This window comes from Schistosoma mansoni, chromosome 4, assembly GCF_000237925.1.
Source record: "Schistosoma mansoni strain Puerto Rico chromosome 4, complete genome".
NCBI lineage: Eukaryota > Metazoa > Platyhelminthes > Trematoda > Strigeidida > Schistosomatidae > Schistosoma > Schistosoma mansoni.
This window is the reverse complement of record NC_031498.1, coordinates 19478295-19495171: the sequence shown is the minus strand read 5'-3', so window position 1 is coordinate 19495171 and position 16877 is coordinate 19478295. Positions and strand designations below refer to the sequence as shown.

Genomic DNA, 16877 nt, shown 5'->3' with positions numbered 1-16877 from the left:
GTAAGTAATTCATCAAATATATTATGGTGATGAAAAAAGATGCCATAAGAGTAGAAGTGATAGAAGTCGTTAGTAGATGAAGATAAGATAATCACTGGTAAGCAATTTTTATACACTTTGGTGGATCATTTACAAGTTTTATGAACACAAGACGAGAGTTTGCTGTAAGATTTCATATCTTGTGCTAAGAATTCTTTATGATTATCAAACGCTTAGTATTAAATCAGAGTAAAAGAACGACATTGATTACCATTTACAAACTGATCGATGTGAACGGTTTATATTACTCCAGTTTAATCAATACTAAAGGCTCATTTTAGCTGTCATGAAATTCACAGGATTAAATCGAAACTTCTTTCCTTTTCTATTTCCGCTTCCATATGATAAAATGAAATAAATATTCAAAATGTACACCGTCGACAATCCACATATGTTAATCACTACATAATAGACCAACCAATAACCTATTTGGCGAGAAGCATACCAGACAAAAGCCATCACATACAACTAAAAAATTCCCATTCTTCACAGTTAAGGCTTCAGATGCATTCTTTAACTTTTCCGGATTCAGGAAAGTACTATCATATGAATGCGAAAATACGATATTGTAAGTCCGGTCTTCAAAACAAACGGTCAACACTTAAAAGATCTCAGTTTGTATATTTGATCAGTATGGTTGTTACAACTTCGCAGTTATTGAAAAACTCTTTAGTGACCTACTTTTATGAAAAGAACATGATTGGTATAATGGAAACGATTATTGTTATAACCAACTGTACCAGTGATTGTTTTACTGTACCTGTTTGTTAAGGTGTATCAAAATGACAATTCCATTGCTTTGTGACTTTGTACGAACTAGCGAACGCTCGGTAGTCCCACTTGTAAACTTTCGCACAATTTCTGTATTATTTCGACACCACAAGATCGCCAACAAATACATCTTACTACAACCATCAATCGCCTTCTGATATTTGGATATGGGAGGATCTAACATAGCAACTGACAGGTGGTTTTCCTGTGGTGATGACCATAGTCAACCACGACTCGACGCCTACTACATCTGGTGACCCAAAACTGCGAACAAGTTTCAACCACTGGAAAACCTCCCAAAGAAGACTATCGCGGTGAGTCTATTACTTATTTATCCACGTTTAATGCACATTTTCATATTGATATCTCTCAATATATAATATTCTGGCAAAAACTCGAAAAGACGGATAGCGATAAGAGTAGTATTAATATAATAGACTCCGAGGTCCAGGTTATCAGTTTCTGACATGCCTTCTTTATTCTGCATAATCCAGAAGTTTTGATTCCGGCACTGGAGTCTCGATTCCAGATCCGCCACATTATGAACTAACAGCAGAAATAAGCTTGTCCTCAAGAAAACTTTACTAGCGGATCACATTACTGCTGTTTGTGAGGTTTTCCTCAACCTCAATGCATCTAATGCCTATGATCGTCTCAAGAAAGCGGTCCTGATTGTGGGTGGTAGAGAACATCATACCAAGCTTCTAAAAGCTAGTATACTTAGCACTGCCTCTATCCAAGATCTGAACATTTTTCCGAATATGTGTCCACAACTGTCCACATCTATTGCATGCAAAACCAGAGAATTATTGAGAGCTTGGTATACAGGTCAATAAGCAGTCAACAAACACATCAAAATCGATCCAGTTTATAAACCAATCAGAAAACCTGTGGACAAATATAGGGCCAAGGATCAAATAAATTGGAGGTACAATCAAAATAAAAAAGTGGACAATGATAGATCAAAGGTCAGCAATAACCAAACAAGATCGGTGTTTGTAGGACAAGCTGTGAGTTGTATGTGGAGAAATTCCAACATCTCAATTCTACCTGAAGTTTGCGCTGATGATGCCGTTCAGAAGAACGATGAAAGCTTCACGACCAAACACCACTAAAATCAATTCTGGTCTATCAGTGCTTCCTGTAGTCTACATTTCCGAAAGTAGATCCCACACATTGAGTACCTGCTGATTTTTCTCCAAAATCTCCTGTATACATTACAAATCTGTCTTTGGAACTGTCTCCTCCAAATGTCCTGGTACGGCTGTGAGTGGCGAGTCAGCTCTCTTGCTTGGAATACTCTCACATAGCCACGTGTATACAGCCACTGCCAGAGAAATCCTACTCACTGCCTTCTCGTGACAGGGGTAACAATTACGAAATTGAGAGGACAAAAAGCGAATGTTCCGCAGGTGTAGCTGGAAAACCCTGATTTCAAAGAAGTTGTGCACATGGACTTCAGGATCCCAAGGAAACAATTTTCGCATGAACCTATTGTTGGTCACCAGCTATCGCGAGACTGCATCTCCTTACGCTGCTGCACTGCCTTGTGGATTGCACCTCTAGGACAAAGGCTCGCGGTGTGGCTCCCTAAGAAAACCGCCTGCTTCGGTTCGGGTGCCCGGGTACTATTCTTGTCCTCACACACGTAGAGTGATTCATATGGTACATATCTATTTGGAGCGTCCTTGTACCAGTGTCTATGTGTTTAAATAAATAAATAAATAGTATGGGGAAAATCAGCTGCTGATGTGTACATGGATGTAACGGCTGTGTTTAACTTGACTTTATGGTGGTCTCAACTATGAGAAACTCTGAACAAACCAGTTTCCATCCTTTCCTAATGAAAGGACGCATCTGGTCTTTGAAATGGATCATTCTCGTCTCAACTTATCCATTGGAACTCTGAAAATATCTTGCTGTATGAACGGTGTAGTTTGAAGGGTGATAAGGTCCTCCAACTTTGTACAATCGATAATGGAGAAGTATAATGTAGACTAGTAACGAACGTCAACGAAAGACAAGAACAGATAAAACACTGTATATGTCGATATGTTTTCCCTATGCTTGACGGAACACTGAGGATGCTATTGTTCGTTGAAACTAATCACATCACCATAAATCTCGAATGCTCATCAAGTTATTTACGTAGTGGATTTACTAACAACCAGACCCAGTTTTTCGATTCATAAACCAGTTTAGTTTCATGTCAAAATCGTACTTAAAACAATTAAATGCATATTCATGAAGACAATGGTGAACCACTTACTTACACCTGTTACCTCTCGTCGAGGAGCATGGACTGACCACCAGCATTCTCCATCCAACTATGTCCTCAGCAATGCTTTCCAGTTCTTTCCAGTTGACATTTATCCTTCTCATATCTGCTTCCAATTACCAAAGTAGTGTGTTCCTTAGTCTTCCTCATTTCCGTCTCCCTTGAAGATTCCAAGTTAGTGCTTGCCTCGTGATGCAGTTTGGTGATTCTCGTAATGTATGTCCTATCCACCTCCAGAGCATTTTCTTATTTCCTCCTCAGCTGAAACTTGGTCTGTTCTCTTTAACAGTAGGCTGTGTCTGATGGTGTCTAGTCAACGGACATTCAGTCTCTTACGTAGAAAACCGTTGGGAAATACTTGCACCCTTTTGATGATGTCTGTGGCAGTTCTCGAAGTTTCAGCTCCGTACGGTAGAACTGTCTCGACGTTCGTATTGAAGAATCTGATTTTGACGTGTGTTAACAGTTGTTTTGAGTTGCATATGTTCTTTAGCTGTAGGAATGCTGTCCTTGCTTTGCCAATCCTCGCTTTCACATCTGCATCATATCGTCCACGTCCATTGATGATGCTTATCAGGTACGTGAATGTTTCCACATCTCCCAGAGTTTCGCCATCAAGTGTGAGTGGGTTGGTTGATGCAATCTGTGTTGTATTTGAGGATCTTGATTTTCCCTTTTTGTATGTCGAGGCCAACTGATGCAGAGACTGCTGCTACACTAGTTGTCTTCATCTGCATTTGTTGATGTGTATGGGATAGAAGGGCCTGATCATCTGCGAAGTCCAAATTATCTAGTTACATCCGACCTGTCCATTTTTTACGTGCTTACATTCAGATATGGAGATCTTCATTATCCAGTCAACCATCAGAAGTAAAAGAGAGGGAGAGTGATGGCAGTCATGTCTGACTACACTTGGAATGCATCTGTCAGCTGTCCTGTATGCACGATTTTGCAGTGTAATCCATCGTGTATATTCCGGATGATGATCCCTAGTTTCACGACTTGGTCTGTACACGGCCGATCCTTACGGAATACGGCCTCTTGATCTCGAATTTGGATTGTACTGAATCGCTTATCCGGTTCAGCAACACTTTGTTGAATACTTTTCCTGGCACTAACTGTAGTGTGATGCCACTATAGTTCTCACATTTGCTCAGATCTCCTTTCTTTGGTATCCTGATGGGATATCCTTCTTTCCAGTCTGTTGACACTTGTTCCTCGTCCTAAACCTTCCTGAATAGAATGTGGAGCATCTTCGTAGTTACGTCCAAGTTTGATTTCAGTGCCCCAGCTGTTATATTGTCCGGTCCTGATGCTTTTCACTCTTCATCTATTCGTCGGTCATCTTGATTTCTTCGATCGTTGGTGGATTAACATCTATTAAAATGTCTGTGTGTGCTGCTGTGATCTCTGGTTGATTCAGTGGAGCAATTCTATTCAAGGGTTTTTTTAAAAAGTTCGACGCAATTTTTTCGGCTTCTTTGTCTTTGACAGATCTCTCTGACTTATTATATTGACCTGCGAAATTCTTCGTCGTGTCATATAGCTGTCTCATATTTCCTTCTCTTGCAACTTCTCCGCTGTCGTTGCTAGCTCTACCGCGTATTTCTGCTTGTCAGCTGTAATGCTCCTGTCCACCCGTTTGCTTGCTTCAGTGTATTCAGCTTGTGCTTTAATATTTTCCGTTGTTGTTCGACTATTGTTACTCGCTCTCTTCCTATTCTTACTTTCTTCAATCTTGTCCAGTGTTTCCGTGGAGATCCAATATTTATGATTATGTTTGTCAACATCAAGAACGTCCTGACACATTGAAATCAGTGCTTCTTTGATTCCTTGCTTGTTATCCTTCATAGCAGTTTTATTTTCTTTCAGTAGATTCGGTAAGGTTTGGAACGTGTTGTTGAGAGTCATCTTGAGTTGGTTGAGTTTGTCGTTATGTTGAAGGAAGGTTGTATTCCATTTTTGTAAAGTCGTCTCCTCAATTGTCCAGTACTTCTTTAGCTTCAGTTTCATCTTGGCAACCACCAGCTAACGGTGATCTGAAACTTTGTTAGCTCCACTTTTTGTTCCCACGTCTTCCATTGACCTTGCGATTTTTTTACTGATGTAAATGTGATCTATCCGGTTCTCTGTAGTGTGATCCAGTGAGTACCATGTAGCTTTGTGTAGGAATATTGTGTCTCACATTATCTTTTTCTTGAAGGCATATAAATTTGCAAATCTGTCACCATTACCGTTCTTTTCTACGAGTAAGTTCATGCTGTTCCATAATATCTCCATATCCGGCTCTGTCCATTCCGACTATGGTGTTTAGGTCTCCCATCAGGATGGTCAGGTCTTTTCCTGGACACTTTGCTATGATCGATTGCAGTCTCTCACAGAACTGATATTTACTGTCGTCATTGCTGTCATTGCTATTGCATAACACTGTTTAATATTCATCGCGATTCCCTCCTTCCTTGCTTTGAATGATGCTTTGATTAACCTGGATCCGTGAGATTCCAATCTTATAAGTGCACTACGTGCTTGTTTGAACAGCATTAGAGCAACTCCCTGAGTGTGTGGAGCAGTTTCCTTTTCGTGACTGGAGCGAAGCAGGATCTCTCCTGTGTCTAACCTTCGCTGTCCAGCTTGGGTCCAATCGTTTCAAATGATTACGAGAACCGTCAAATTGTTTCTCGCCATTTCCGTTACTACTTGACTGGTGTTTCCAGGCTCTCACATTATCCGGACGTTCCATGTACCTATGAAAATTATTTCCCTGATTGTCAGAAGGGGTATTGGCCCCACGACTTCCGAAGAATCTCGGCTATCATCCTGAGGCTTCATAATTCTCCATTCAACTTGAAGGACAGAGTTTAAGTGGCTTAAATTACTTATTCTGGTTAGCGGTTTCTTTAGCAAGGTTGTTTTCTACGGGAAAGGGTTGCCAAACTTGCTCTCAATCCTCCCCCTTTAAATGTGCTTGGGACCGGCAGTAGCTCTATAGGAGGTACAAGCGGAGTTAAAATGGCGAATGGTGGTAAAATTATATCTTCATTCAAACTCCTAAATTTGTGATCAATTAAGACAGGAATCTCAAAAGACAGTCAGCTAACCTCTTATGATACAAAGTTTGGAATGTATCAACCTTATCAATTGCCGGCGTATTGTTTGATCACTCCCTTTATGAAGGACATAATCTCTGGCTACGGAACGGCGGACAACTTGACGATGAGGAAAGTGTCGCAGAGTTATTTTGATGAAACAGTGAAGTCTAATATGGAATTATTCGACCTTTCAGTAGACGAAGCTATAGCAGAGTCCGTTCAAACGTTTGAGTTGGAGGTCTGTAATGACATTTTGATGGTTTAATTAATAATAACGGCATGTAGGGTGTGGATCTCTCCGATATTGTTAAGGATATGATCAAGTATGAAAACGGCCATCCGAGTGTCCTAGCTATCAAAAGACTTCAAACGTTTTTAGAGGTTGACCATGAAACTCCTCAGTTGTTGGAAACCTTACAATCTATACAGCTACCACGGAACTCCGACTTTGCTGTCCGCAAATTGTTAATCGATATGAATGCTGTAGATATCTTAATAGACCTTTTCGATCGGTATTCTCCAGTTGGAGACTATTGTCTATGTACGTCACTGTTGAGTGTGTTGTCCAGAATAATTAAAGGCCGTTCCGAATCTGTTGGGGAAAAACATATCCAAAGTAAGCAAATAACTAAAAAAGTCACCTGACTAAAATCTCTTGTTTTCATGGCAACAGTATGGTTTTCAGGACCTTTTAAAAATTATTTTTACATGAAGCTGGTATCTGAAGTTCAAAAGACCCCAGATTATCCCTTGGTTACCAACCAAGTTTCAATATTTACTGGTGCAGTTAGGGGTTGGAGGTGGCATGAATATTTTTGGCATAATTATCACGTTTCCATCTCCTTTTGGTTATATACTGTGCATTACTGGTGGAAACCATTGATCCAGTAACTTATCCGACTATAGAATAGTCTGGACTCATTCTTACTTTTAAATTGAGACTAAGTACTAGGACTAATATACCAACCTCTCCTGAATAGTGCCAACGTGCACCACCCACGGCGCAAGCGATGTACTTGTCTGTCAGATAAGGGGCTAGTATACTGTGCTGTATTGTTGCATGGATAGTGATTATCCCCAGTGAAGACGAAATTATTCTACTGCTTCACATTCTTCTAAATTATCTCACGAAGTTAATGTAAGTTCAAAAGCATATTTGTGCCAGGTCCGGTGTTGCCGATGACTAATTTATTACCTAAAAGTTAGTGTTCGCAATGAATACCGGGAGACCTTTCAATCCACAGAAGTGTGTGTTAAATACCACAATGATACCAATTTTTACGATGTGTGGTGAATTATCCGACTAGTAAAATGTAAAACTTGTCTTACTTTGTGTTTCTCCTCATATCAATTGAATTCATCCTGTTCTATTTTTTTACCCCCACAGAGCTAATAAATTCACTTTCCAAATTAATTGACGAATTGGAAGCAAATGCATCTACCGATTTAAAATTCAGTTTGATTGCTGCAATCTACTCAGTGTTACACCTTAGTTGTACGAAAAATGAAAGGAATAGAACTTCTATTTCCCAGACTCAAACTGTTACTCGGACCATAAATTTTTTTGTGAAAATCGTAGAATTGTTTGACAATCTCCCTTTCAATACTTTCTACCCTGCATTAAAAGAAGGATGTGGATTCTTACGATCACTAACCCTCGATGATGATTTAGACGTTGAATTCGGTCTAGGAAGTGAAAATGCTCGTACTATAGCTAAAAGTGACTCGTGTTTGGAAGTATTTGTCAAGTTAATATCAAGTAAACATTCTGCAGTATTTTATAGCTTGTTTTCTATTAATGTTGCGTTGATTAAAGTTTGTAATTATTGCCAAGAACACTGATAAGGTAATAACCAGAGTAAGATTATCTATTAATTTTGTGTAGGGGCCGTTCACTTTGACATCCGGCTTTTGAAAAATTCAGTTATTAATCATTCCCTACGATATTTTATTGTATTCCGATTATTTTTTGCGATCACTTGGTTTTGGTATTTGTTTAATGTTAACTTCTTTATAATTATTGAAGCCCGATTGATAATTGCAGAAAAGAAAGACTATGAGATGAAGAATATTATCACATTATATATATATATATATATATATTTCAGGCTAAGCTTTGTATTATTAGCTGGAGGCTGGGTCAAAAGTACTGAAGGCATATCATTGGAAAGCAATTGCAGGCGTTCATCCATTGCGTTCTTTATTGTACTAATATTTTCCAGTTGTGTAGCAAGGACCTGGCCGAAACAATTTCTTTCGAAAGTCTAGATGTTGATCAGTAAACAGTTTGCCTCATGATTTGATGTTAACTGAATTCTCTGTATGTATTTATTGACAGCACAATAATTCTGGTTCAACAGCGGACTAGAAAATAAGCTATATGGTAATATTATGGAAAAATATAGTGTAAACCTACGTTAGCACTTCTGAAGTGTTCTGAACGAGACACCGGTCTTTTTGTCCCTAATATTCAATAGTTCTACATTTGATCCCAATCAGTGATAATAACTATCTCAAAATTTATCATTCCTAATAAACAGTCTAACTGACTTATAGAACTTTTCTCGTTATTATCTTGCTTCCAGAAAAATTTTATAAAGAAGCTGCCAGTCTACTGAACATCTTTTCTCTGTACTACTTAAAAATGCCCATTCAATGCTGACTTGCATTGTCTAGAATAAAAATAGCGCGTCAGTCGCTTCACTTGTCTCAGAAGTTTCATCAAACCTGGTGGGTTCGACATTCAACAAAGTTTCGTTGAGCACAAAATGTTCACCTGACGTTTTCTAACCTATATTGCTTATGACTTGAGTAATTTTTAAAGTTCGTTTTTTGCCTTCATGTGGCCGACCATAAGCTTTTTTAAATATCTGTGCGATTCCTAACATTGTAGTTCCCCACTAGGCAATTTCACCACGTGTAAATAATCTCCCGAATTCTCAGACAATGGTATACTTGCAGTTCTCTTCATCTAACCAACCAATTATGAAGTCTACTTAGTATAGTAAGTTACCCTTCGCCCCCAAATGCCCTGGTACGACCGAGAGTGGGGAGAGTCCGTTCTCCCTCTCCAAATGCTCTCACATGGCCACGCGCATATAGCCTCTGCCAGGGAAGTCCTACTCACTGCCTTCTCGTGGCATTACTGTTGTTTACAAAATTGAGAGGACGAAAAGCGAATGTCCGGCGCTTTAACCGGGTCGGTGGACACGGAAAGTCCACCTAGGGGAGTTGGAAAACCCTGATTCCAAACCAATGGTGCACATGTGCTCCAGTATCCTGAGGGAACAAATGGCGTATGAATCAATCGTTGGCCACCGGTTACCATAAGGTTGCATCTCCTTACAATGCTCCACTGCCTTGTGGATCATACATTTAGGTCGAATGCTCCGGGTGTGGCCCCCTAAGAAAACCACCGGCTTCAGTCTGGGCACCTGGGCAGTATCACATCCCTCACACAAATCGAATGAGATTTGTGAGGCGCATATGTATCTGGTGCTTCCTTGTACCAATATTTATGTGTTTAAATAAATAAATAAACTTGTTTGACAACCAGTCACCTCATCGAGACTACATAGGAACGCTATCAGTACTCGTTTATTTACTATTTCTAGTTAAGTGTTATGTGCAAAAACTTGTGATGCTTTTTGATTGCCTAACCACAGTATGTAAAATGAAACTCCAACTCATGATTTTGATGTGTACTTCAAAATCCCTATTTCCAGTAATAGCCCAACTAGAATTTCGGAATTTTTGAGATATAACTCACTTTTTACGTCTTGAATCAGTCACCACTTAATATACTGGAAGTATTTATTTATACGCAGTGCTGACCAGTGTATGGGATAGATTGATAAAAATAGTGATGTCCAGATAAAGACGTGGCATCGGTTCATAAAACTAGATTGTTAGACTGCTGTCTCTGGAGGCACAGGATGCCTAGTTGGTGAAGATAATCTCACTTCAATGTTTAAAAATTGCTGAGACTAACGCAAATACATTTACTTTTTTCCCTAAATCTTTCTTTTAAGCATTTTTAATTCTCATTCCACTTCATTCGTTGCTGTCGAATAATCCTTCATACGACTAGTTTCTCACTAAAAATAAAATTAATATTTCCACTTTGTTTTTCAACGTGTTAGCTCTTGTTTTTTATTGCGAGGTGATGTTTAGTAACCAATCATATTCCACGGTGTTTATACTGAACTGATATGTCTTCATCTCCAAATTTGATTTCAAAACTAATGACCGCATTATGAGCTTGGGATTCCCTTCAGTGTTATGGCAGTCTTTGTCTTATCGTTGAATATATATATCACATGTGCGTTCAATATTTTCTTCCTTCTTCCCTACTGTCATATATTTATCTTACTCTTAATTTTGTTTATAGAGATTTTGAACTCCTCAAATGTGTGTGGAATTTCTGACCTATTTCAGACATTATCAGCTATAATTACTCGTGAGGAGTTGTGCACAAAATTCGCATCACTTAACGGCATCGATATACTAATGCAAACTGTCTATTCTAATATAAAGTCAACTGTAAGTAATTTATGCTATTACTTTTATAATCACTAGTCTTTCTAAATTTTCCCCAACTTTCAATGATAGTGTTGAGTAATTTATTTCTTTTCTTATCTTTCTCGCGCCCAATGTCCTAAACAACTTGAGTAATAGAATTTCATTAACACTAAAGGACTAGAAAAACACAGCGTTAGTCACTATTTAGTGACCAATTAGTTTTAAATATCTCAGTCCTACAGGAGATCAGCCACGACCTGATTAGCTTATTGTTAACATTTTATACTGTTAATTCAGCCTAATTCAGTTTATGTCCACAAAGTATCATCAATCTCCTCAAGATTAACGTTACACCTTGCCTGATGGTTGCCAAGTAGCATGAAACTTAGGTACAAAGTTCCCTACTGACTACCTCTAATTGCTTAACATCGCTATTCTAGGGTGTTCGCTTCTAGGGTTATTTAACAATGGCTGGTCAGTTATTCACGAATAACTAAATACCTAGTACAAACGTGTGTCTGTTTAATTAGCCCTATTTTACATCGATTCGGTAAGTTATGAAATTAACAGAATCAAAATTATGATTTATTAAAGTAATAATATCACTCATGATATAAAGACATTGTGGTACAAGTAAGCCATGTAAAATCAGGAAATGGAAAGCATGGGATAATAAAACTCAAGATTCAGAAGAAATATGATGGCAAAGGATCTTCTACGCATAAAACTTGATCTTTGCCACATAACCTACGTAGTCAGTTGTGGAAATACCTTATTCTGTTATAAGTTGGTTAGATTAAGAGCATTCATTTGTTTGTATTTTATCTACGATAAAATCTGTGATACGTTTTTCAATTGGCAGCAGAGTTGCATATTTTTGTTGAGTAATCTTATGTTAAAACCAACCCCTGCATAAATACTATCATTAATTCAATAAGTATACTGCTAAATCGGCACACTAGAATTAAAACTGTAAACTAACGAATGTGTACCAACCGAATTTTTGTTGACCTAAATCGTATTGGACAGAAATCGCAAACATGACAACAGTTATTATATTAACATTTTTGTCAGCCACAATTCTATCTCAAAGTCGAATAAAAACAAACTCCATGTAGAATTTATAAATTCTCCTTAGCTTATTTTAATTTTTAAATTCTAGATGATCCGCTGTTGTCCCACTTTTTTGTTTTGATTCGTCGTATCGATTTTTCTCAGGTTATTATTTCGTCTTCAATGGTCCTTTTACAAGCATTATGTGGTTCAGATGCTTGTAAACTATCTGTTAGTAATTGGTCAATCCATAACATTTCTGGACCTCAGCTTATTGTAGATATATTTGAAGACCACATAAAAAGTCCTGTTGTTACAAAATATATCTCAGGTGTAATTGCTGCTCTTACTCTTCGACAACCTGATATTGCAAAATCGTTTGTTACATCAGGTGCATCAAATTATCTCATCAAGTTAAGTTGAATAAAATTTGAAAAATAAAAGTATAAATCTAATGATAATTTAAACGTTGTACGAACAAAAACACTTAACAGATTGGATCTCTTACATTTCTATCTGGATTGTCAACATTTTTAAGCTTGATTTGGCTCGTATATCTACACTTTGTATACATTCAATAACCTTTCTGGTATTGATAATCATGCAATACTTTGAAAATTTAATTTTAATGCTATTATTTGTTCAGTTATAATATTTACCAACAAAGATCGTAAGTACATGTACTTCATATTCATAATTATTGTCTGCATCAGTGAAGTTTGTTATAGAAGTACATGGAGCTGAGAGATAATCTGATTAGTTTAATTTGTCACTAATAATGTTGGAAATATTACCATCACTTCCTTTGTTTTTTATCTTTCACGTTCCTGTTAGCGTTTTAACACAATCAGTTTTCTGAAGTATCGTGTTCGATGGTATATAGGAATGTGAGCTGATACTCTGTTCTACCGATTTCTATGTTACTCTGGTCAGTTATCAATGTTAGCGTTATAAATGGATACTGTTTAACATAATAGGTGACGCTTGGCGAATCATTGCGTACTACCGAAATGTGATACTGAATGGAATAAGAATAGCCAATACAATATATATGCTAGTAGTTACTGAATACTGCTTTGAGTCCTTTGAAAATGTCTTGGATGGGAGCCCTATTTAAAGGAATGACATTATCGTTCCTCATGCTATCCCTCAACTACTTAGGAATTTAGTCTACATAAATAATTGTTTTCTGAGTGCTGACATATGCCTATATAAACATGCATCATGCATAATTTTTTTACAAATATTGGTTCGACTGTCATTACACTAATCATGCTTGCCGCGTTTTCGGTCCCTCTTTTCACTCCTCTGTCATGCTCCCATTTCCGTTTATCTGTCTTATAAATGTGAGAACCTGCAGTGATGTACGTGTACATGATAAATAGGGTTTCTTAGCCGTAGAATTTGTTGCCTACGGATCATCAGCGTATAAATGTTAGTGCCTTAATTTACTTGGATTGAATATGCTAAGTCCCTTCTTGATCTTTTACTAGAAAATTTAAAATGTAGTTCTGTTGATATGCACGGATTATGTCACATTTGTTTTCACCCATCCTCAACTCTTCACCCTTTATGCTTGTCACAGTATTCACGTGCTTCTAGGAAACGAAGATATTCCATAAGTATCTACTCAAGCCTGCTGGATCTTAGCGGGATTGCTTTTCTTAATATTTCACAACAATAAATAAATCATTTATTTGTATCTTAAATTGTATACTTATATGCAATCATTTTCTGTTGTAGACGCTCGAGTTTCATTTATCTGATCCCCCAACTGTCCGAGCCGCATGTAGAGCTATACGTAACTGTGTCTCACGATCTCCAGAACTACGGCCTTCGTTTCTGACATCCGATTCTGGTGCTGACACTGGTTTGGAAAAACTACTCAATTCTGCACTGAAAATCCCATCATGTTGTGATGAAGCTAAAGCAGCTCTTCGGGACTTAGACTGCAAGGTTGAGCTTCAGGAGCTCTGGAAAGGCCATTCACAGTCTGGCTTAGTAAATAGCAGTTAAGTTATTCACATGGATTCACTGAGCACTAAAACTCATCTTCATAATCTGGCATTGTAAAGTTCCTGACATTCTAGTGCATTTAATAAACATGACTGGTTATGCTATTACTTTTATAAACAGTCTTGATTTTGATAAGTTACAAATAATCATCGTTTAGTTAGTGGTCGCTGACTAATCATTCCTCTGTATGTATAAGTCAATGATAAACAGCGCAGAACGTTGCCCATATATTCATCTGCCTGAGTTCCCGCGACATATAAGCACAGTGAAATGAACACTGTCCTAAAAAAATATTAGTGGTGTCACTGATAGGAAAAAAAGTTGCGATGGAATAAATAATCGGAGAAGGTAGGTCGAATTTCCGGGATGAAATCTATGAAGTAATTTCATAGTTATGAACTTATGAGAAGATCCGAAGCACATCCTGACTGTTTACTAGGATGATGAAGAAAGCCAACTCTAACGTAAACTGAAAAAATAGTTGCGGGACGATCGTAGGCAATATGAATAGAAGCAATGGAAATGGCATCGGCGACAAGTAACAATGAACGGTTTTTCACATCCATTAAGAAAATAGGTAATTAATAGCTCTTAGTAAAACCATTTCAAAAAAGACAGGACCACTATTACTTTGGTCCTTGCTCTATCTTGAACTTAGATCCTTAGTATGTCGCGTATACATCGAACGCTAGGACCTCCCCAAGTCGCAAAATGAGAAGACAAGTGGAAGGAATGTATTTCCAAACAGTGTCAGTTATGGTATAAAAAACTCAGGTATTTATAGTTTTTGGTAAAAACGAAGTCATTTTAATTATCCAATCCGCACACAGGGGGTAATTAGTTTTTGTCCAATAGGGAAGCTACACGTGCGATTCTGGAATATCCTTCCTGAAACTGATTGGATGGAGTATGTTCGGCTCCTTCTGGGCTTGTTAGAGTTTTATCAACACCTGTGGACCGTCCTCAGTCCAGATAGTGAAGTCGTTAGGAGGAACACTGAGTAGTAGATCGACCGACCTCAAGTTACCTATTATCTCCAAACAACTTCAGTGAGACATCGGCTCACTTCCCCAAACTGTCAATGCGGTTGAGAAAATCTAACTTAAGGCGAAATGGAGGATCGAGATATGGTATGTTAATTCTTGAGATCTTTAAGTGCAGTGATTAAGTCCTAGTAGTTTAGCTGGCCAAGATGAGTGCTAGTTTGTGGGTTAAACAACTCCATCTTACTGTTCCTAACTGCTGGTAGTTCCAATTTACAAAATCTGGGTAAGATCCACTGAAGAACTGTAGGGGACTCAATTTGTCTATTAATGCCTAGGGTATTAACCTTAATAACCATTTGACGCTCATTTGGATGTGGTGAAAATAGAAGGGCTATTCTCCTACTCGAATGTGGGTGAATCAAAAAAATATTCACCTACTTTCAGGTTTTTTAACACTGATATACCAACCGGCGACTAGAGTTGTACTTCTGACCTTAAAATGGTATTCGCTCGCTTGACTAGTTGATCTGTGGTTGTTCTTTATTAAAAGCGTACTGGCCCTCTATTCGGACCATTGTCGAAGTCAAAGTTCATAAAGAAGTGTCATAGAGATAGTCAGTCTTGTTCGAAATTAATTATCCCACCCCGATCATCCAGATTATTCATCGAAAGTGAGTTAGCCAAATGCTCCTATCATTCCACTTTCCTTGAAAGTCTTAGTAGACCTGGTTGGTTTGATCGATGGACGCGATCAGTATTTAGAGATGGATGATGTGGTTCATAATTATTCACGGTAGAGCAAACGCATTCACTATTTAGCTTTTTTTAGATTAAGAGTTCATCCAACCGACCGCAAAATTTGAAAGTGGTAACATTTTTTCACGTGGTTTAGAATTTCTTAGACTTGTTTTTTTGTAGGCTGTATTGTCCTTAGATTATCATCCTATCGCGTTTATCGCTCACACTTTACTCTAGGTTAATAAATTTTAACCGACACTTGCCCAGTTAATAGAGATTTCACTGATCAGTACTTCCCTATATTATAACTGAGCACTTTTTATCTGTAATACGTTATATACTAATGGTCTCTGACCCTAGTATTAACCCGGTTAATACGTAGAAATAATTATATACTCATATATATCTGCTAGACAGGTTTTTAACTCATACAGCTTCAAAATATGTCAAGTAACTCGGGTAAAAGAGAGATTTCACCAGCTTTCAAGCCTACTAAAAGGTCAAAGTCCGTAACTCCTAAGACTGATAACTCAGTAACTGAAAATGATAAGCATTTATCCTTTGAACCCCATTCTACCTACCCACAAGTATCACTAACACTACCTGATTCTCCATGTAACAACCCCTCTATCTCTTCGTGCAGTGTGCCAACGGTAAGACTAGTTGACATAAAAAGCGAAATGCCCACGTGCATCAAAAAGTCAACACAGTACACCAGACCGCATGCTTTGCTTAGGCCTAGGTCCAATATACCAAAAACCAAGGAGTCTAACAGTGTATCTCACGTATACGAGAATGCTGATCGATATAGTACTGACATTCGTCAGTTACAAAACTCCCTAGCCGAAATTTACGGTAAACTTAACCAACTAGCACCCCTCACACACATGGGGTATTAATACCGATAAAAATCTCGAACAACTCACCAAAGCTGGGTGTATTTTAGAGTTTGTGGCTGAAGAAGTGACGAAAAGAATGATGTCTTCCCACAATGCAGTAGTTTACAATATTCCTGATCGCATACACCCAAATAAGTTGAGGGACATCTGCCTTAAAGCATGCGATATGCTGAAGGTCAACTGCCAAGTCATCCGCCTTAGAAAATAGTCGGATAGATTGACTTGCCCTCTACTATTTAAGTTTGACTGTTGTAACGATGCTAAGCAATTTATTGATTTGAGCAAAAATATCAGCTCATTGATTCCACACAAAAGCATAAAAGTCACTCCTGACCTAACACCGTGTCAACGTCGTATAAGAAGACGTGAAGCAATAGAATCGTATGATAGAGTGATAGTAAAAAACCAGCTAAAGACAGTATGCAACAAAATAAATGATATAAAGCGCATGGATAACAAGCATGATGTTATACCACAAACGACTGGT

General features: G+C 38.0%; 2 protein-coding genes across 3 annotated transcripts; both read left to right on the top strand.

Moving 5' to 3' along the window:
• Positions 1 to 6301: 6301 nt before the first annotated feature.
• Smp_138700.1 (ARMC6-like protein) lies at positions 6302 to 12549 on the top strand (the record flags this gene model as incomplete). 2 transcript variants are annotated; one of them, XM_018797106.1, is made up of 5 exons in its annotated part: positions 6302 to 6415; positions 6463 to 6793; positions 7565 to 7936; positions 10568 to 10719; positions 11917 to 12549. In XM_018797106.1, 5 exons carry the CDS (start codon positions 6302 to 6304, stop codon positions 12172 to 12174), a joined length of 1227 nt encoding a protein of 408 aa, XP_018652181.1. In that variant the 3' UTR covers positions 12175 to 12549. The 2 variants fall into 2 exon arrangements, with proteins under 2 accessions (XP_018652181.1, XP_018652182.1); XM_018797107.1 differs by lacking the exons at positions 10568 to 10719; positions 11917 to 12549 and adding an exon at positions 8763 to 8912.
• Positions 12550 to 12623: 74 nt separating this feature from the next.
• Positions 12624 to 13767, top strand: Smp_138710 (hypothetical protein; the record flags this gene model as incomplete). Its single annotated transcript, XM_018797105.1, has 2 exons — positions 12624 to 12638; positions 13495 to 13767. 2 exons carry the CDS (start codon positions 12624 to 12626, stop codon positions 13765 to 13767), a joined length of 288 nt encoding a protein of 95 aa, XP_018652180.1.
• Between the last annotated feature and the right edge of the window lie 3110 nt (positions 13768 to 16877).